Genomic DNA, 22845 nt, shown 5'->3' with positions numbered 1-22845 from the left:
CTTTGTGTAAAGCTGTTTTTTTTTTAAAGGGATATGCCTAACATGAAATCTAGTCATTTTAAAATGTTAGTTAAAAGCTTTTTTGTGTAGTACAGTTGTTCTTTAGTCCCTCTGCGGCCACTTGTAGTTTTACAATTTCATTTTTCTATTTTTAGAATATTTTTGCTATTGCAGTGTAGAAAACTGACACAGTTTCAGCAGGTGATCTCAGTGATGGTCAGTGATGCTTACTTTCAGAACACTAGGGGAGTGAAATGATCATGGCTTTCTAGTCCCACTCACTTAACTGGCCTACTATTTTCTGAATTGCTGACACAAGGTTAGGGATTCAGGAGGAGGATTTTGCCTAAAGTTTGAGTGGGTGAAAAGGAGGGACTCTGCTTGGATAACTTGAAGCTGTTGCAAAGGAATGTAGGAATATGCCTGTATTGATCCTGTTGAGTGCTGCATGCTATGCAACCTATTGTCACTTAACATGGACATCACTTAAAGATAGCTATGTTAGCTATACTAATTTGTCAGCAAGCACCCCTGAGTCAGAATGAGCATTGAGGTACAATGCAGCTGTTCTAGTCCCTACCCTTTGCAGGATTAGTCAGACTTTCTATCTAGTTTTTAACCCTTAATTTACAAAGCACTCATTAATGAATGGTGTCTTAACTTTTTCTCCCTGGAAAGTCTTGGTTTTCATTTAAAATAAAAATGTTATTCCTCCTGGTTGCAGATAAATTGGTGCCCCAGTGCATCACATAAAGCTAACAACCAGAGATGCTGAGGTTCTGTTAAAAGAAGCATGTTCTTTACCATTAACTAGAATAAAATAATTCTTGCTGCTCTGTATGATTCCTGCAGTTGCTTGTCTTTACTATGCTTTTTACAACTGAAAACAGGGATCAGTTCCTAGAAGCTGAGCAGCAGCTTTTGGAAGGAAAGATAGGGTATTCCAATAGTTCCTTTATTGCACAGGCTTGTTGCCAGGAGGATACAGTATTGCCATTTTACTAAATGGCCTTATGTCTGCTTGAAGTGGTGGTCTGAAGATGTCCAATAATGCTGGCAACCTGGCTCACAACATTAATTCCAACAGAATCCAGCTGTTAAAGATCACTGTGTATTTTGGAGAATGACAGGCTTTTATATTAAATTGTAGCCTTTCTTCTGCATACTGCTCCAGAAAGCATGAAGTGGATATAGTTACTGACCCTAAGCAGTTCTGTGTTATGGGATTGTGGGATCAATATTGAATTGTATAAACATATTTGGATGGTTAGAGAACTCCATGGGTAATAGAGCAATATATGCATTTTCTAGTAATTAGAGTACAAAGGGTACTAATGCTTTCATAATGCTTCTCATCCATAGATCTCAAATTCTTTTTCAAAGATAACTAAGCCTCACTTTTCCCATGTTACAGTTGGGGAAACTGAGCCACATGGGAATTGTATAACTTTCCCAAAGTCACACAGAGAGTGAGTGGCCAATCTGGGGTTAACCCCAGATCTCCTGATTCCCAGTCCTCTGACCTAGCCACTGGATCTCGCAGTACTCAACTGCCTTCTGAGTTTAGGCAGGGTATAAATCCTAGTACTCCCAAGGAAATTCTTTTAAGCAGTCTTGGAGCAGGAAGGACTCTGATCTTGAAACCGTGAATATCATTAAACAAGTTGAAGGCTGAACACCTTTCATTATACTGCCTTTAAGCTCCCCTATTTACAGGACTGATTTTATTTTTAATGAAAACAGCTTTTTGTTGTTCACTTTAGTTATTAGTTTTGTTAAATACTGATGATGCGTGACATATTTTAGGAGTTGAGAGCTGGGTTTTAGCAATGTGTCTCTTGTTGACTTTTGTAGGAGATATCCAGCTAAGTGCTCATGTAATAGACAAAAATAAATAAACTTGAATGCATATGCTTTATAATGTGTCTCAACTGAAATTTTCTTAGGTAAATATCCTGAACCATATTTATTGATTTCAGCTTTGACTAGCTGAAATAAGAATGTCAGTTTCCATCATTATTCTAGGATTAGTCCATAACTGTAAAATGTTAGTTTCATGTCAGCCGGGGAGACAAAAGAGTGTCTCTCCCTAGTCTTGTCTTTGTCATGCAGGGTAACAGTTCTGGACCCACCCTAAACCTCCCAACTCTTTCTTTTAATGAAGCTGAGTTGGACATGGTTAAGGAATGGAGTCACTTAGATTCTATCCCAAAAGCATTTTGGAAGCTCCACAAATTATAAGGCTAAGATAACAGTGGTTTGTCCAAAAGGGTAAAGGCAACAATTTCAAGTACTAGGACTCCTATGTCAGTCTCCTCAGGGCTCAAATATTCTCTGGAAGGAAAATGGATGTCGCCCTCAAAAGGGCACTCAGGATGAGCAAAAGCACTTCTTATCTCGGTTATATGTTACATTTGTATTGAGACCTCTTGTATAATGGTCTCTCACTCCAGAGCTTGCTTCAGAAAGTCAGATGCAAGCTTCTCTTTCTGGAACAGATTATGCTCAGGGTTTTTGTGTGATACAGCCTTTGCTGTAATGACAGTATCCATATGCAATATAGCAATGAGTAGTACAGTAAGGAGGGCCTATCTTTGTTAGATGAATAAAATTTCAAAGGCACACTTTATTGAAAAAAGAAAAGGAGTACTTGTGGCACCTTAGAGACTAACATTTATTTGAGCATAAGCGGATACAGACTAACACAGCTGCTACTCTGACACTTTATTGAATATCCTTTAAGGGAATTCTGCTGTGGGGTTGCCTTTTGGAAGCCAGTTTAGTCCAAGGTTCATCCCCAAGATGATTTGGATAATCGCAATTGTGGTGTGAGTTGTTGCAGAAGACCCAGGTTATAATTCTGTGGGTCACTTTCCTGGGACTAAGCAACAGACTGTGTGCCTGGAATACGGCACTCTCTTAGGAAGTATTGATGGTACTGGTGAGTGGTTAATTTGGCTCTTCTGATTCAATGAGGTGTGTGGCTTGTTCCCCCTACTCTGATACAAGGGAGGTGGGAGTGGCAGTCAGAGAGAAGATCTAGGGTGTGGATTGAGCAGTATTGAGGGAAAAAAAACATCTTGGCGAAAAGTTTTGAGATGAACCTTATATAGGTTAGGAGTAACACCTCCCCACCGGTTGATCTTCTCTGTGGTTATTGCAGGTACTTCAGCTGTTGGACCAGCAGTGCTAGAAAATGGTGACCGTGGAATAGATGATGACAGTACAGGTAAGAGAGTAATGTCTGAGCTAAACACAAAGCTTTAGAAGACTTACCTATTTCCTCTGGTGCAGTCAGAACCTACTAGATGAACTTTGTTCTGGCAAAGTGTTCTTTTCTATGAGATTTTTCAGTATTTATTTGGTACTTGCTGAAGAGCTGCTCACTGCCCAGTGAACCTTGATTTTTCTAAAAAGTTTTAGCTTAGTTTAAACGCATCCTTCTATACCAGAATTGCTCATATGTAGGAAGGCCCCTTTTAGAAGGCTTCATGTACTGTAGCCACAGTTAACCTAAGGAAGATGTATTTGAGATACTGATATATTAAAATGACTTTCCAATGAAGCCCTAACATTACCTGGACTAAGTCTACCCTATTTTGAGTATGAACTTCCCATGTTGTTCTCCCCAGTTTCAAAGTGCAGTGTGGTCATCAGGTGCCAGGAGATGTTCGCTGTGGTCTGGTTGTTCATCTTCTCTTCTCAGTTTTTCCCTCGACACTCTTAGACTCTCACTTTGGCAGCGTGCTATCAAAGTTGAAGTTTTGAAGTCCTCCTAAATCCATCTCTTAACAGCAGAACATAATAACTTGGTATTTCAAGAAACATGCCATGACTAAATGGGCAAATCTCTACACAAATATCCTGTGATAGGATCTGAATGAGTGATTAAACTTCACGTCTGTCAGGGACATGCATTATTTGTCCTATTTTTGATCATTGCATTTAGCTTGTTGATGTAGCTCGGATATCACTATCACCATAAGTATTAAGGTAGGTCCTTTGGGGAAAATACCCTGCTGTAACAAGTATTCCAGTAATAGGTAACTTTTCTTTTGTAGTGAAGGGGGGAGAAATGGTTGATCAGCCAAAGCTCTTACACTGTAGTAATTTTTGCTCTACCAAGTGTACGGTTGTTCAGAGGTGATTGTCGTTCTTGGCATTGACCGGAGGTATTTGCTTGTCTCCTGAATCACTAGCTCCAAATAGAGGCTAAAAATGTTATTTTGACAGTGATCCCAGCCTGTGGCTGGAGAGGCTGCACTAGAGACCCAAATTGGAACCTCCTGGGGTAGCATGTTACACTTACGTTGGTCTTCAGGTCCAGGCTCAAGAAAAACAAGCTTCCTGAGGCTATGAAGGGGCAGAAAACTCTTGTTGTGGTCAGTACTTGTGCTTTTAGAGAATTATTTAATTTTTAGTGCATATGTGGTTAAATTGGATGCATTTATTGGGAGGATGAGGATTTACAAATACAGCATTAGTCTCTATGCTTAACCTGCTTTTGTAAATGCTTGTCAAAATAAAGCTGTAGATTTTTACAGGAAAGAATAAAATTAAGGTGACCCCTGAGCCTCTCTCAATCCACTTCAGTGGCTCTTTTCAGTGTTATTTATATGCTGGAAGAAGTGGAATCCAGACTTATCCCATTATGACATTCTAAGTATGTGTAACTGACTGTACTGGTGCACCGTGGCCCTCTTTTGAATGAATTATTCTGGAGTTTAGTAATAGTCGTCTTTAAAGGGTAGTCTCCAGAAAACCATAACAAATTAATTTTAACCTCTCAGATGCTAAATGCTAACAACACAAGCAAAGACCTTTGTAGGGGACTGCAGCCTGTTTGTTATCAATAGGTTCTGTTTTGAGGTCTAAGTTTGTGAGGTTTGGAGTTCAGAATTTTTTCTTGTTAGAGGTTGTCTAAAGGCAACATCAGAGTGATAGGAATAGCAATATGGAAGCTTAAGTAGTCACTTAAACATCAACTAACATAGGGTTTTCAGAGTAATGGGAAATGTGTATAATACAACTGTAGTCTTTTCAAAATGTCTCTCAACACTGATCTCCAATAGTTAGTTAAATAATAGAGGGAGAATGATATTAAGAGGCACAGACAAGGGAGAGACTTTTTCAAATGAGATTTGAAGGGAGATGAACAGTTGATGAGCTGGGAAAATCCAGAAAGACTGTTCCAGAGAGCAGGAGCTGCAGAGAAGGTTCCATAACTTCAGAATTGTGGAGACAAACAGGTGATACAGAAGTAGAGTGAGATCATGGAGAGCTTTGCAAAACAGAGCCACATAGTTATGCTTTTTTTCTCCTTCTGCAGTGGAATGTATTTGGAGCCTGATTCAATGGGACATTGACTTGATGAAGTTTTCATTACATATAACATTCTCTGCAGTTATCTGGAGTATACAGTGGTTAGGATTAATCAGGTCTGAAAAAAGGCCTCCCCCCTCTTCCCCCCGGCTTTTCCCAGTTTAGCACTCCCTTTATTATATTAAGGGCATGTTTACATGGAGACACTAGGAAAGTTGAGGTGAATCAACTAAAAGTGTGAAGTGAATGTTCGTAACTCAAAATGCTTTAACTCCTCTCTGTGGGTGCGCTCGCTCACTGGTAAAGTGGCCTTAGGGTATGTCTTAACTACGATCGGGAAGTGTGATTGCAGCACATGTAGGCATACCTGAGCTAGCTCACTAGAAATAGCAGTGAAGCTGCTATGGCACAAGCTAGCTGCTCAAGTATGTACCCAGTGTCCTGGGTGAGCTTATGCTTGGGCATCTAGCCCATGCTGCTATGGCTTCAGCTTCTCTGCTATTTTTAGTGAGCTAACTCAATCTAGCTCTGGTAGTCTTACACAAGCTGCATTCACACCTCCTAATTGCAGTGTAGGTATACCTCCACGAAGGATTAAATTACAGTGAACTAAAACCAATTTACTCTGAACGAGAAAGCATCCGTATGGGGATTACCACACTTTAATTTATGCACATTCAGTTCATGGCTTTAGTTGATTTGCCTGAACCTTCCTGAGTGTCCCCATGTGGAGAAGCCCCAAAAGTCTGGATACCCAAGCACAAAAGGGAATTTTACAGTGTGATGCCAAACCCCACAAGGCTGGTTTCTGTTGTTGTTTTCCCTGGCTGGAATATCCAGAGTATAGTAGAGTTGTGGGGTATCCTTGGAGGAAACATTGAGTGCAGGATGTCAGAATGTAAGTGAAAGTTTTGTGTGGTTAATTTTCCTATATTTACTTTCTAATTAAGGGCCCAATTCTGCAAGTGCTGAGCATTTTCAGGGTAAGGGTACTCAGCACCTCGCATAATGTTTAGTACCTGGCAGTACTGGATCTTGCATGTCTAGTGGTTTTTCCTCTCCTTAAAACCAATTCACAGAAATATATCTTGCTCGGTACAGTTTTTAACGCAAATCCTCCTTTTTAGAGACATTGTGAACTGCCATTCTCTCAACAGCACTTTGCCACTAATCTAGATTTACCACAGCTAATTTCTGCATGTAGCACAGTTGTCTGCTCTTGCATGAAGTGAGACTTTTTCAGACTTTTTTGTAAAAATGAAGTTTCCTTTTTCTGAATTGGTCTCTGGAAAGGTCTGCTATCAGCACTAAATGAAATATTGCTTGATGTGCAATTTGCTGCATTAATGTTCATGTTTACTAATGATTTACGCTTTTTTGCCCTTCCCCCTCCCTTTCCCTTCTCCTATTTCTTTCCCTCCTTTTCTATTTTCTCCTCCTAGAAGCCTAGACTGTCTTCTAACACTGGGGCTGCTACTGACACAAGACCAGTGTACTTTTCTACCTGCCATTACAGTTCTAAAACCTTCGGCATTTTACAGAGCTCTTGCTTTACATCCCTGGACTTTACGTGTAGAAGAAACGTGTAGCTCTACCGTCCCACTTCTGCTGTCAGCTGATCAGCCCTCCTCTTCCTCCTCCTCCTCCCTCTCTCTGCAGTGCTTGTTGAAACCTTCCTTTCTTTGTGTAAGCACAAACATGCATGACAGATTTTTTTAACTGCACAATTTTAGCAATTTGTCAAGGTTACTTTTCAACTTACCTTTACAATTCCATTTTTATTTAATCCATCTTTTAAAAATATTAAAAATTCACTGGGGTTTTAATTCTTAACAAAGGGTTTGACAGTAAATCCAAGCTGTGCTTTCATAGGGGATGGGTCCACCATGACTGCAGCTCTCCTCCTCTTTTCACCATCACTGATCACATCCTTAGGGTAATCCTGAGCTCCACCTGCCTTTGTCCTTGCTGCTTAGAAACCTTTGTGAATAAGGATTTAAATTTAATGATGCCATTTTCTTTGCTAGAAAGAGGTGGCTCTTTATGGGATCTACTATAGAGACTTTAAATATAATTCCCAAATTTGCATCTACTTAGACCTAAGGAGCTTTCTTTTTTATTTTTTTAAAGAAAATTCTTTTATCCAACTGGCATCCACTAATCATTGGTTAACCCCCCCCCCACCAAAAAAAAGCAATTGTTTTTGCACCCTGAGTCTCAGTAAAGCAAATCACATTGATACTTCACTGACTACTTCAAAATTGGAAGTAAAAGAAGAGTTCCGTTTTAATTACAACTTTTATGTGTGGTGACTACTTTTGTGGGAAAGGCATGGGGCTCAGATGCAAATTATTTTTATCTGCCCTCAAGAAGTATAAAGAATGAATCTGAGCAATAAAACAGATGTCAAGAACTACATTTAACTTGTCAAATGTCTAACAAAATAATTATCTGACAAGGCTCCAACCATACTGAAAGAAACAGTGCCTCTTTGAACTCCCGCAGATCTGTCTCTATGTTAAGCACGTCATTTGCAATTCCTGCTGCTATTCCAGCATAAATATAATTCAAGTCTTTCATGTGAAAAGCTTTGCTACTACAGGAGAATTGGCATTGAGGTGTAGATTTTTCCTTAATAATAGAGACTTCATAATAAATACTGCCCTCTCGTGCAGTCCTTATATGCACGTGCTTTATCTGCTGCTAACAAATATATGTATAGACAAAATCTAAAAATAGTGTACCAAAGGCATACACTTCTAGAGCACATTAACTGCTATAACACCTAGATGGATTTTGATGCAGTACTGAGACTGAATTTTTCTAGACCAGGGAATGCTTTTTGAATGGGCTCTGCTATAAACTAAATCTTAGTCTTGGCCCTAGTTATATGCAATATTCATAAGGACGTCTCACACATTTAATATTTTCAGTTTGAGACATCAGTCCACTAGAGAGACTGTCACTAAGTTCAGGAAAGCAGTTTCACACTCAATTTGCTCGTGGAAAAATTAATAGCCTAACATGTAGCACTTTACAAACTGTACAAACAGAATTCCTTTCAAAATGCAGCCAGCGCTGGGGTTGAACACAGTTTTTTTAGCCAAGCACAGTACTACGTGTAACAATTCTGGACACGTGAAACAGTATCAGGAGTCTAAATATGATTATCCACATCTTCACGAGGCCACTACAATGGCGCCAATACTCTGATGTCGGTAAAAAGCATCAGGGAACCTTTAATGGTCAGGTGGGTTGCAGTAATACCGTAACCATATTGGGGCATTTGTACGACGAGTCACTGGAAGGGCATTACCTAGGATTGCCAGTTTTGGTTGGAGGTATTCCTGGAGTTTTGTTACATGACAGTCTTTAATTAAAGATTAATCTTTAATTCCTGGGGACTCCAGGACAATCCTGGAGGGATGGCAACCCTCGCGTTACCTGTTGACTTGCCAGTGCTGCTAATTGCAGTACTCCGGGTTTTTTCTTGAAGGTCTCTAATGAAAGTACTGACCCATCTTGGTTTAGCTTGAGAACTCTCTCAATCTCCACCGCAGCTGGTATGTGTCCAGAATTGTTACTTTGTATTACACGTGTCTCCTTTATACCTTCTTTTCCCTCTATACCTGCATCTTGGCAGGGGGTTAGACAAGATGACCCTTGTGGTCCCGTCTAACCCTATGGTTCTATGATTCTATGTAATCAGTCTGTTTAATGACATATATCAGAATTTGAGAAGCTTTTTATTCTCCAATTAATGTGAACTTACTGCCTTTACTTATTCAAAGCCTCATTAATTTGAAGCTGACAATTCACAATGCCAATTTACTGAGAGATCTGAACAGTAACAGTTACAGTGTTAGCATTACTATAGGAAATTTACATCTCTTTATTTCCTGATAAGAGACTGTGGCCTATGAAAAAAATTTAAAATGCGGAAGTGAAAAATTTTGGTATTCCTATCTGGTCTCTGTTTTTATGCATTGCTGAGCTACCACATGATTTGCAAAGACTGGTGATCCTTTTAGAGGCCAGGACTGGAATACCAGGTCATGACTGAAGTGCATTAATAAAACTCTTTTGGTCCTCTGTACTAGAATAAGAGTGGCACTTGGGATTCAAGGTACATTGGCAATCAGGCCATACCAAGATCCCATTCTAGCTTTATGCATTTTTATGTAGCAAACTATCTTTAGTGGTGGTCTGTCACATGGTGTTATAGGGCCATTGGGAAATGTTTTTGTAATAGCCACAATGTTTCTGCTTGGTTGGCTGAAAAAACAATGATGCTTTGATAATCTTTCTCCATCCTCGATATATCATTCTCTTAAAAGTATGCTATTCTCTTAAAAGGATGCTATGGGACTCACTACCAGGGATTTGGGGACTTCTGGACAAAGACCAGTGACTGAATAAAGAGGGGGCATCCCAGGGAAACATTTTTAGTGGAACCTGTCATTATGAAGCCTGGAGGAATTTTTGCTTAGTGACGCAAGTCATTCTTCCCCTCCAGAGGAGGTGGGCAATGCTATCTGTGTCCCAAGCTCTAGGTACCTGCAACTGAAAATTAAACTCCCCAAGTGGTTTTATTATGCTGGATATACATCTCTTTTTAATAAATTGTTTGGGTGGAAATATTTAGCGTTGTGGCAGTTAGTCTGGTAAAGTTGCCTTACACAAAAACTCTGCCAAAGAAGTTCAGAAAACTAGCAGTTCAATTTTTAGCAAAATCAGCCTTAACATCTGTCACCACTACCCAGCCATAACAGTGTGTCAGACAGAACAAAGCAAAAGTTGATAATGAAAACTGAGGCTCCCCTGTGAATCTAGTCACTATCAACTACTGAGTTGCATAATTCATCACACTTTATCACAGGACCAAAACTTATTTAATTATTTTTTTCGCCATTTTTTGTATTTTCTTTTAATCATGTTTTTTGTTTGAGATATGTATTGCAAATTTCCAAAAACTTATTTTGAGTTTTTCACTGTTGAAATGTCCTTTAGTAAATTTCCATCTAACAGACAAATCAAGGTTGTCATGCATGTCTAATGCTGTGACTTTCTGGAGTGAAATGTAACACACGTTTCTCAGGGGGTGGGGAAGGGAGAATCGATTTTTCCTTGTGGTTTCCAGTTATGCCTTTTTGTATGTCATAAGAAAGAAAAATGTACACTGCATCTTGTTAAAGACTTAGTGCAGTAACTGTGTATGTCAAAGTACTCTTCTCAAATTTTCAGGAAGCTACCAGGCTTGTGAATTGCTTTATTTAAACTGCATATGCGCTCCAGGCTTTATTGCCCAGTTGCAGGAGATAATGTAAAACCTTTTTCAGAATATTTTATAACTTAATTTATGCCTCTAAATTTGTATATTTTGTTGGATTCCAATAGTTTGTATATTGTGATGCTGTATATCACTTTGCTGAATAAACCACCCTAATAAACACCTTGCACTAACAGCTCAATAACTGCACCTTGGTGGGAATCTTCTTGGTGTTCTATGAGAGACAAACTTTTGTTTAAAGTCAATATCTAAAGTCATCCAGACTGACCTTGATTCTTATTCCTAAGTATTGCTTAGGGTTTGTTATAAAATTACAATATTTTCTAATTGTGTGTCTGTAAATGCCAAAGGACAAGTTCCTGTAGGAGGAAAATGGTCTGAAGGTTGGGATAACTTGCTGTCTAAATAGCTACTGGAAGAGACTTCTCTCCTCGTCAGAGAACCATTTTAAGTGTAATTTGTTCAGTAAAAGGAGCCTTAATAACTTGGGTGAACTACATGATTCAGGTACTACTTAAAAATTAATACAAAGAATAAAATCACGTGTCTTCCACAACACACACGGATCAAACTTTCAAATCTGGAGAACTGCACTAGGTGTCCAATTCCATGTTGGGGCACTCAAATTAGTATTAAGACACCCAAATACTGCTCGTAAGCACCTGCATATGAAAGTTAGGCAGTGCATGGAAGTGGCACGTAACAACTAAAGCACATGTCCTGAAAGAAAAGCACTTAATTTTTGAGGGATCAGCAGGGAAGAAAAATATTTATGCAAAGTATATTCCATACCATTCCAGTGGGGGAGAAAATAAATCAAACCACATTTCTTCAAGCTACCATAATGAGTGTAATGGAGGCATTGATTGCAAACTCATAGCCAAGATTGAATCTAGATATCCTATTTTCTACCCTCCCTCAAACTTTGTATTGGGTAATCCAATTTGTTTACACATAAGAATGCTTAAAGTAGAGCATGAGAAGATTTTTTTTCCTGAGAAATTCAAAGATGCGAGATTAAAGACGCTTGTTTCCTACTTCAAAAAAACAAACAACACCTCCCCTTCACCCCCTGCATCTTGTGCTTATTTGGCCCCTATGTTCTCAATAGTGGTGTGTTTTCAGAACTGTCCAGACTTCACACTCAGAGTTGGCTCTTTCGGCCCTTAAAAGTAGGCTTACATCATGGCATATTTTCCAGAGAAGAATTATTTGAATCTTAATTCTCATAGAGTGAAGTCAGAGTGAGCAAGAAGGAATCTGGCTAAATAAGCCGGTTGTATTATTCTGGGAATTGTCATGCCAGTTTGAAACTGCTTTCCGTGATTTTGGAGGACTCTAAGAATCATCCAGAATGGGATGAAAGTTGAAAGGAGGAAGAGGTAAGAAAACCAGGAAGCATGGAGACTGATAATTTGGACTGGAGACAGGAGAGAATTTAGGTACATCATGCAACTGAAGAGCACTAGAAACTCAGGAAGTTTTTGTCTAAGATTAGGTTTTAAAAAATTTACATCTGTAAATGCTGCTTAAACTCCTCTTCCCGTCTTCCACATTTACTGGTATGCTATGAATAGGATATTGTAATTCTTTGTTCTCATTGCCCAATGAGTGCTGCGAAGGGGCTAACTGGTTATGTTGGCACTTTCATACTGCATGGATGACTCTTAAGAGGCTAGATGTAAAGCTGCCCACCTCACTTAAACAAAAGAGAGTACATTATACCAATACAGCCATTATGGTATACTCTGTTAAAACCAACTGTGTGTACATAAACTGATTTTGTATTAATCAAGTGAATTACCATTTCAGTATAGTATCAGAGGGGTAGCCGCGTTAGTCTGGATCTGTAAAAGCAGCAGAGAGTCCTGTGGCACCTTATAGACTAACAGACGTAGTGGAGCATGAGCTTCCGTGGGTGAATGCCCACTTTGTCGGATACATGCATTTTGTGGGCATTCACCCACGGAAGCTCATGCTCCAGTACGTCTGTTAGTCTATAAGGTGCCACAGGACTCTTTGCCATTTCAGTATAAACTCTCTAGTGACTTCAGACAACATTGCAATGAGAGAGATCCTTTCCTGGTCATTTGCTGCAAAATATTAAGATTTTTAGAAGCTAGTGTTTTCAGGAACTTTTCATCTATTGAAGAGTCCCTCAAGAAGAAGCTTTCATCCCTTATGTACTGTTTGCTGAAATCCAGTGAAACTTACACATGAATAAATACAGATTTTAAAGAGAGACTCACATTTAGAGTAAAAATACAGTATAAGTAAAGCACTGATCCGAAAGCAATTGACTTTGGCACCTATTTTCTGAATTATCATTTTTATTAAGGTATTTGTATTTTGAATACAAATGTTCTCTTAAAATCCCAGTTTTAGCTTGATCCTGCAGTGACCATGTAAGCCTTAGTTTGATATTGGTTTGTTATAATGGAAATAACTGCTATGAAGCCCTAATGCTGTCTCTGCAGGATTGAGTAGGGGAGGAATATGCTTGTTTAAGTACAAAACTCGATGATATTTAGAAAATTGCAGGAGGGACTAGCATAATGGACACTAAAATTCATATTAGTTCCTTGTGTTCATAGATTCACAGATTTTTAAAGCTGAAAGGGATCAGATAGTCTGACCTGTGTAACACAGGCCAGAGAACCTCACCCAATAATTTTTGCATCAAGCCAATAACTTCTGTTTGAGCTGTAGCATAGCTTTAAGAAAAATATTCAGTCTTGTTTTCAAGAGTTCAAGTGATGGAGAATCCATCATATCTTTAGGTAAGTTGTTCCAATGGTTAATTACCCTCATTGTTAGAAAATTGAGCCTTATTTCTAGTCTGAATGTGTCCAGGTCCAGTTTCCAACCATTAGATCTCATTTCCTGCAGCACTAAAGAGCCCTCTACTATCAGAATTCCCCCCTCCCCCCACCTAGGTACTTGTAGACCATGATCAAATCACCTCTTAACCTTCTCTTGGATAAACTAAAATAGCATTTCAAGGCTGACATTTAAATTTTCACTAGTGACACTGAGCAGCTATAAATGAATCTGTTCTTTGTGCCATCACAGTAGAAATGATTAGGCTGAAGAATCTTAATTCTGAAAGAATTTCGATGCCTTGGACTCAAGAGACTTGGGTTCTGTTCCTAGCTGTGCTACCTGAAAAGTGTGACTTTGGCCAAGTCATTTAATCTCTGCCTCCATTTCTTCCTCTGCAAAATTCCTTCCTCTGCAAATCATACTTTACTTACCTTCTGTATTTTAGAAAATTAGCATACACAGAAGTGATTTTTGACATGCTGCAATATGCACTGTGTATTGGTCACAGGAATTAAGTCTCTTTTGAAAGCAGACAAGCAACCATTCCTGAAATTGCAGAATGTACAATTTGCTTGACGTTAAATGTCCAGAACATTAATGTTTTAATAAAATCTCCTTCTAAGCAAAAGTTCTTATAAATTAATTTAATATTTTTACATTTTAATGTAATTTGAATGTAATTTTTAAGAAAAGTACAGGATTGACAGTTGTGGAGACCAAAGTGCCCCATTATACCACAGAAAAGTACAGCATGTCCAGCCTTGGCATGTGTGTCCCCGTCCCTCCCCCCCCACCTTCCCCATTGGGACCAGTGCCTTTCCAATATGCCTCTTTACCTGGAAGTATCCTGTCTTGGAGTGAGAGGGTAGTGTAATCTCCATGCCTTGTACAGCTTTGAGCTTTTTAATGAGATGGTCTACAGGGAGCCAAGTACTGCTATTTGAGAAATGCTACTATTCACCTGGTATCAGTGCTCTGCGGTATGTGATTAGAAAACAATCCCAGCAGCTGAAGCAAGGAATGGCAGTAAGGTTCTGTGAACAAATTCCTAGTTTTGGGTCTGGTGCCTAGGTAACATGATAGGCACAGTAGTAATACCTGATACGAGTCCAATTTAAAAATGTTTATTTGGATCAGTGAAATCAGAGCTATAACTTTCCCAAGTTATGACATATTGTGCCTAAACTAACTCCCCTTTCGCAACGCCAAGTGACCTATGGTAAGTGACAAATGCTCTGAAGACTTATTTTTTAAAAATGACAGACTTCCCCTTCCTACTCTAGATACCTTTCATATACAACTGCAGTTGAACCTCACACCAGTAACTTTCTCATGTCTGTATTCTTGTTTTTAAATAAGGGAGGCTCATTTATAAAGGGTTGAATGCTTCTAAAGTAATTTATAGACTGTAAAGTTATGAAATTAAGCAGATATTTGAGATCTGGTTTTTAAATCAAAATAACACTTTTGTGAGAACTTGCTTCACATGGTATTAAGTGGCTTGGGTAAACTTGAGTATTATCTTTCTATCTCCATTATCTCTTTCTAGAAATGTGTGTGCAGCTTTGAGCATTCTGCTATATGGAAATGACATTAACAAATAGGCATGTTCCTTTACGGTCTCTGATACAAATACCATTGAAGGCAAATCTTACAGATGCAAGAAAAATGTGTGCATAGATATATATCATAAATATTACATGTCCCCTCTTAAGAGTTCCTTGTGGTAACCTAGATAGTGCTTGTATCAAAACTGTCATGTCATGGTGGTAAAGAATCAGAGCCTTTATTTTCACGTTAAAGGAGTAACTTTATCAGAAAATTGCGAACAATATCCTCTAAAGCTTCTCTGTCTGCTTCACTATAGAGCTCCATGCTACAGATGTAAAGAAACAGCAATTAATATCCTTATAATATGTTTGCACCACTTCTGTCCTGAACAAGGACAGAGGGTATAATTGTTTTCTTGTCTGTTTTTGCCTGCCTGTCTGGCTCTGGCATCTCCACACGAGTACCGTTTTTCAACAGTGCTTTAATTTTTGTTTCACAAGCCTAAACATTCTAAATCTCTCACAAATATTCTACCAGTCAGGGAATAAAGTAGCACTTGTCATAGAATCATAGAATATCAGGGTTGGAAGGGACCTCAGGAGGTCATCTAGTCCAACCCCCTGCTCAAAGCAGGACTGATCCCCAATTAAATCATCCCAGCCAGGGCTTTGTCAAGCCTGACCTTAAAAACTTCCAAGGAAGGAGATTCTACCACCTCCCTAGGTAACGCATTCCAGTGTTTCACCACCCTCCTAGTGAAAATTTTTCCTAATATCCAACCTAAACCTCCCCCACTGCAACTTGAGACCATTACTCCTTGTCCTGTTCTCTTCTACCACTGAGAATAGTCTAGAACCATCCTCTCTGGAACCACCTCTCAGGTAGTTGAAAGCAGCTATCAAATCCCCCCTCATTCTTCTCTTCCGTAGACTAAACATTCCCAGTTCCCTCAGCCTCTCCTCATAAGTCATGTGTTCCAGACCCCTAATCATTTTTGTTGCCCTTCGCTGGACTCTCTCCAATTTGTCCACATCCTTCTTGTAGTGTGGGGCCGAAAACTGGACACAGTACTCCAGATGAGGCCTCACCAATGTCGAATAGAAGGGAACGATCACGTCCCTCGATCTGCTCTCTATTCCCCTACTTATACATCCCAAAATGCCATTGGCCTTCTTGGCAACAAGGGCACACTGTTGACTCATATCCAGCTTCTCATCCACTATAACCCCTAGGTCCTTTTCTGCAGAACTGCTGCCTAGCCATTCGGTCCCTAGTCTGTAGCGGTGCATTGGGTTCTTCCGTCCTAAGTGCAGGACCCTGCACTTATCCTTATTGAACCTCATCAGGTTTATTTGGCCCAATCCTCCAATTTGTCTAGGTCCCTCTGTATCCTATCCCTGCCCTCCAGCGTATCTACCACTCTTCCCAGTTTAGTATCATCCGCAAATTTGCTGAGAGTGCAATCCACACCATCCTCCAGATCATTTATGAAGATATTGAACAAAACCGGCCCCAGGACCGACCCCTGGGGCACTCCACTTGACACCGGCTGCCAACTAGACATGGAGCCATTGATCACTACCCGTTGAGCCCGACAATCTAGCCAACTTTCTGCCCACCTTATAGTGCATTCATCCAGCCCAGCGTAACTTGCTGACAAGAATACTGTGGGAGACCGTGTCAAAAGCTTTGCTAAAGTCAAGAAACAATACATCCACTGCTTTCCCTTCATCCACAGAATCAGTAATCTCATCATAGAAGGCGATTAGATTAGTCAGGCATGACCTACCCTTGGTGAATCCATGCTGACTGTTCCTGATCACTTTCCTCTCGTGTAAGTGCTTCAGGATTGATTCCTTGAGGACCTGCTCCATGATTTTTCTGGGGACTGAGGTGAGGCTGACTGGCCTGTAGTTCCCAGGATCCTCCTCCTTCCCTTTTTTAAAGATTGGCACTACATTACACTTTTTCCAGTCATCCGGGACTTCCCCCGTTCGCCACGAGTTTTCAAAGATAATGGCCAATGGCTCTGCAATCACATCCGCCAATTCCTTTAGCACTCTAGGATGCAACTCGTCCGGCCCCATGGACTTGTGCACGTCCAGCTTTTCTAAATAGTCCCTAACCACCTCTTTCTCCACTGAGGGCTGGCCATCTACTCCCCATGTTGTGACGCCCAGCGCAGCAGTCTGGGAGCTGACCTTGTTCGTGAAGACAGAGGCAAAAAAAGCATTGAGTACATTAGCTTTTTCCACATCCTCTGTCACTAGGTTGCCTCCCTCATTCAGTAAGGGGCCCACACTTTCCTTGGCTTTCTTCTTGTTGCCAACATACCTGAAGAAACCCTTCTTGTTACTCTTGACATCTCTTGTGGAAATGGATACGTTTGTGTTGGATTCTTTTTCATTAGTCTGGAAAATCGGAACTCTCAAAAGCTGAGACTTATGTTACTGAGTAAAGGGAACAAGAGGTCACCTATTCTACTTTATTTTGCAAGTGAACGCAATGCAAGGATGATTTGAAATATCAGTTATCATATGTCTTAAATTGTAAGATCCGTGCCTTGGGGAAGCTCATCTTATGTTTGTAAAATAGCATACCTATATGTATCCTGTATAGCAGGATGTTAAATACTTATGTGATGTGGGACTTTATTATTTGGTTTTCCGGTTTAATGGCACTACCCTTCTACAAGGTAAAGAGAACTCTCTGCCTTTTCTAGCATGATGTTAAATCGGTCAACTGATATCAAAACCAAATGGCTTGGATTCTGTTGCCTATGTTTTACCATGGCACTTGCCAGTGGGGGTATATTGCTTTCTTCAAATGTATATGAGATGTTGGGCTTAGATTAAACAAATTACCTAAACTCTTGCAAGAGCAATCTTTGTAATTATATGCTCCCTGCCACACTATTGCTAGGGAATGTTTTAAGCACCGATGGTGTGGTCCGTGTGGAACAGAGGTTGTAATCCCTGTGGGGCTTACAATTCTGGACACTACAGTTCAGACATGCTGCATGCATACATTGAAAGTCCATATTTTGGATTATTTTCTTTCTGTACTGCAGTCTCATTTGTCTAGATCAGATTGGCCTTGGCCGTTGTGTAACAAGTGGTGTGTGTGAAAAACTAGAGCATGTCAGAGTCTATAGTAGCTTTTTATGAAATGAACAAAAATGCCCCTCCCCCCCAATCCCCAACATATCTGAAGACATAAGTACATAATTGAAAATGCTAATGTTTCAGTGTTATTGCAGATTGGCAGAAACGAAGTTGTGAAACTGGGAAGGATGGGAGAAGTTGGAACTAAAAAGGATGTAGGGTTTTCAGAAAAACAGCACTCTTTTGTAGTGAATGCTACTCTTGTCTCCTAAAAGACTCATGAAGGACAGTAAGTATTGGAACTCATACAGCTACGGGGAATGTATTGAAAGCAACTGTGATGACTACAAGTGAAAGGAGGAACTCTTTTGTTTCAATAAAAAAAAACCGTTGTCATGGCCATGCCTTTTTAAATGGCACCTTCCTAGCAACCATGCTGCTTTGACTTTTTGCTGCTTTAAGGGATGATTCAAAGATGCAGTGCATCCTGATTTGGATTGTTCAACAGAAATATGTCAGGAAGGTAACTAAAAGTTCTCTTTTCTGGCAAGGCTTAGCAAGACTTGGAAAGAAGGGATGGTGATCCAAGGGAAAGTGTACTGTGATGGGGGGGCTCTATTCACCGCTATTGGAGCTGCTTCTTGGCCGCTTGGGGGATTAGCACCTTCCAGGTGCTGCGCCTTCCTCTGGCGGTCCCTCCATTCTCTCTCTCCGTAGCCCCTCTCTTGTTCCAGGTACTGCAGCCTTCTCTTTGTCACTTGGCCCTCTGGCCAGATCACTACGTGATTTCCCTTTCCAGGGGGTTAAGTCAAAGTCTCTTATTGCCTGCAGCCTCAGGCAGTCTTCCCATTCATTGCCCCAGGTTCCATTCCCTCAGTGGCTGGTAGAGGAACCCGGGCCCGCCCTCTACTCTGGTTCCAGCTCAGGGATCCTCTTGTCAGGAGCAAAGGTCTATTCCTTCCTGAACCTTGCTCCCTCTTCCTTACCTTTTGGCTGTGCCCAGTCCTCTGGGTTTGCCAATCTGAACTCCCTCCTCCTCCCAGGGAGTAACCGTAGGCTACCTGACTTTGTAATCCCAACCACACTTCCCTTCTTCTTGGGAGTGACTGCAGACTAGTTCCCTGTAGTCCGGCTGTTGCCAGCTTCCTGGATTTATAAACCTGGCCCAGCTCCTCCCCCAGCTGGACTCCATCACCCAATTAGGCTGTAGTGCTCATTGACTTTCCTCCAGGTGCTGCCTATAGGTTAAGTGGCCTAATTTACCCCTTCAGGCCTTGTGTGGTGTGGACACCCCATCACATGTACATACCAGTATTTTTAAGTTTCTTAATCATCAACTGATAGCAGGATGAGTTGACATATCTGTTACAATACTTGGAATATTCTGAGCAAGTGGATGTTGCTCAAAATATTCAAGATGCGAGGTTTCCAAAGCTCCCATGATTTTAGCTTAAAATTTCTGCATTTAAAATGGAACTGAAGTGACAAAGCAGTGATTAGAAGTAAATCCTTATATTCTTCTATATTTCCTAACGAGAAATATGAGCCCCTTTCCTGTTGGTCAGGTTTGCAAAATTGTGAGCTTGGACACTGTATCTACTTGTTTACCATTGCCAAAAGGTTAATGGTGACCAAATAGTCAAGCACCATTCATATCAACAACAAGGGGGAAGGAATGCAGGCCAAAATAGGGAAAGAACAGGTTAAAGAATATTTAGATGTATTTGAGCTGGTGGGACCTGATGAATTTCACCCTAGGGTAATTAAGGAACTAGCTGAAGCAATCTCGGAACTATTAGCAATTATCTTTGAGAACTCCTGGAGGATGAGTGAGGTCCCAGAAGACTGGAGAAGAGCAAATATTGTTCCCCTTTTTAAAGATAGGTACTAACAGGACTCAGGGCATTATAGACCAGTCAGCCTAACTTCAATACCTGGAAAGATACTGGAACAATTTATTAAAAGATCAGTTTGTAAGCACTTGGAAGATAATAGGGATAAAAGCAGTCCTCGGGCGCTATCCTGGGAGAGACCTTTTTCCTGACATCTTTATTCCTCGGCTGGAGATGTTTAGCCAGCACTGACCTGTTGTTGATTACTTAATACTGTCTCAGAATATAGGTAAAATATCTGGGATGTTGTAAACCTATTGCTTATGTCTGTGTGTGCTTAAATCTAATAAACTGCAGTGTTAGACAAGAGCACGCTGACTTGCATCTAATCCTTGATCAGACAGTATTGCTGAGTTCCTGTTGATTTATTCCTAACACCGTCTGGATTGAAATAGTTAAATTGCCCCTGTTGGGGGTTCTGAAAACCCTGGGTAACAGATTTTGGCCTGAAACAAACTAGGATGTCACAAGTTTCAGAGTAGCAGCTGTGTTAGTCTGTATTCACAAAAAGAAAAGGAGTACTTGTGGCACCTTAGAGACTAACATTTATTTGAGCATAAGTGAAGTGAGCTGTAGCTCACGAAAGCTTATGCTTAAATAAATTTATTGGTCTCTAAGGTGCCACAAGTACTCCTTTTCCTTTTGTGAATACAGACTAACACAAGTGCTTTAGGAAGTCACAAGTTATGCATAAAATTTTAAGCTTATTTTGTATTCTTTCTTAAAGTAACTTTTTTGTTAGACACACTTAAGCAGATAGGTTAGATTAATCCTTTCCACACTTAAAAAAAAAAAAAAGTAATTAATTACTTGGTTTTGTTTTTACTAGTAACATGACCACGCTTCAGGGACAAGCTACTGAACAAAAACCAATCAGGAAGGAAATTTTCTCATGAATTAGGCTGTTAGGTAACCCGTGTTGTGAATTTAAAGCTGAAGCTTGTTTTTTGGAGAAGCATTTCTGGAACAGTGTAGTGAGAGCACACCTGAGAGTGTAAATGTGGAAAGGGGCCAACGGCTGCCACATCGATATCCTCAGAGAGCCACCTGGGGGTGGATGGTAAGACAGCTCTTGTTTTTTATAACAGGATGTGGTGTTCTAAATTGGCATCCCTGTTTCATGTTGGCTAAGCCAGGTTCTGAAGTGAGAGCTTTCTTAATATTTCATAGTCCTACCTTCATGAGTTCCTGCCCTCCCCCGACTGACTTTTTTTTTTGTGTGTGTGTGAGAAGGGGTGGATGCAAAGGCTGTATGGTTTTGTAGACTGAGCATGAAACCAGGAGCTTGGAAATTGAGCTCTAATGCTGGCTCTGATTACTGGCACACTCCAAGGCCTTTGGAAAGTCACTGAACCTTTCCATCTCAGTTTCTCCATTTGTAAAATGGGGATAGAGGGCTGTTTATATAACTTTGTATTTTCCTAATACTATGGGTCTTGTGTTATCCCAGCACTCTGTAATTACGGAGTAGTGTTGATTAGTCTCAAGGATAATCTTGACCTTTCTGACTTTTGCTGAGCTAATCGCTGTTTTGTGGTGATGATACGTGCCTGGGTTATGGGGAGTTGAGCAAGTAGGGATGGACCATCAGGGCTTAATCAATAACTGAAGACTCACCCAAACTTTTTGGCCTGAGGGCCACATCTGGGAATAGAAATTGTATGGCAGGCCATGAATGCTCAGAAAATTGGGGTTAGGGTGTGGAGGGGGTGAGGGCTCTGGTTGGGAGTGCGGGCTCCAGGGTGGGGCCAGAAATGAGGAGTTCAGGGTGCGGCAGGGGCCTCCAGGTTGGGGTGGGGGAGTGGGGTGCAAGAGGGGGGGTGAGGGCTCCAGCTGGGGATGTGGGCTCTGGGGTGGGGCTAGGGATGAGGAGTTTGGGATGTAGGAGGGTGCTCTGGGCTGGGACCGAGGGGTTTGGAGGGCAGGAGGGGGATCAAGGCTGGGGCAGGGGGTTGGGGTATGGGGAGAGGCTCCGGGGTGCAGGCTCCGGGCAGCCCTTACCTCAAGAGGCTCCTGGAAGCAGCGGCATGTCCCTTCTCCAGCTCCTACACAGAGGTGCTGCCAGGCGGCTCTGCTGCAAGCTGCCCTGTCTGCAGGCGGGTCTGCTGCACGCTGCCCCGTCTGCAGGCACCACCCGTGCAGCTCCCATTGGATCACCGGAGGGGGCCATGCCTCAGCTTCTGGGAGCCACGTGGCGTGGCCCCCGATCCAGCTCCCCAGCTGGAGCATCAGAGGGGGGCCATGCCTCAGTTTCCAGCAGCCGTGTGGCGCCGTGCCCCACACTGCGCTGGGGCTGCAGCGCCGGAGCGGCGCCATGTGGCTACTTCCAGGAGCCACATGGGGCAGCTCTGGGCCGGAGCAGGGCCATGCAGCTGCTTCCAGGAGCCATGTGGGGCGGCCCCCGACTCTGCTCCCCAGCTGGAGCGCCGGAGCAGGGCAAGCCCCAGACTCCACTCCCCAGCGGGAGCTTGAGGGCTGGCTTAAAGTAGTTAGCTGGCCGGATCTGACCCATGCGCCATAGTTTGCCCACCCCTGGTTTAAATGATAAAACTCAGTCTCCTGGGTTGCTGACCATTATTCTTTAACTAGCTCCTTTATGAACATGCAAATGTCTTTGAACAAATGATCTTTTGTCAGTAATTCAGGGAAAGTGCAGAAATTGTAGCATTAAAAGTAATCCATGTGCTGCCATTTTGGAATCTCTGAAGTAACCTGTCCTCATACTTTTCAGAGCAGTTTGTGGCGCTAATGTCCAATTCCACCAATGAAGTATCAAGTGACTATTCAGTTAATGGTCTAACGCTTTGAAAATGTCATGCTGAGACACTTGTACCATGCAGCTCAGGAATACATTTCACGAATA

General features: G+C 41.3%; 1 protein-coding gene across 7 annotated transcripts in view; it reads left to right on the top strand.

Annotated features, from left to right (window-relative positions):
* MAP4 (microtubule associated protein 4) overlaps positions 1-22845 on the top strand; it is a 276127-nt gene that overhangs the window by 112519 nt on the left and 140763 nt on the right. For all 7 annotated transcript variants that reach the window (XM_074946503.1, XM_074946504.1, XM_074946502.1 and 4 more), the window contains exon 4: positions 3164-3229. In XM_074946503.1, coding sequence (XP_074802604.1) covers positions 3164-3229 — 66 coding nt within the window. The remainder of the gene's footprint in view (positions 1-3163; positions 3230-22845) is intronic.

The sequence above is a fragment of the Natator depressus genome, chromosome 2 (assembly GCF_965152275.1).
Source record: "Natator depressus isolate rNatDep1 chromosome 2, rNatDep2.hap1, whole genome shotgun sequence".
Classification (NCBI taxonomy): Eukaryota; Metazoa; Chordata; order Testudines; family Cheloniidae; genus Natator; species Natator depressus.
This window is presented reverse-complemented; position numbering and strand designations above follow the sequence as displayed.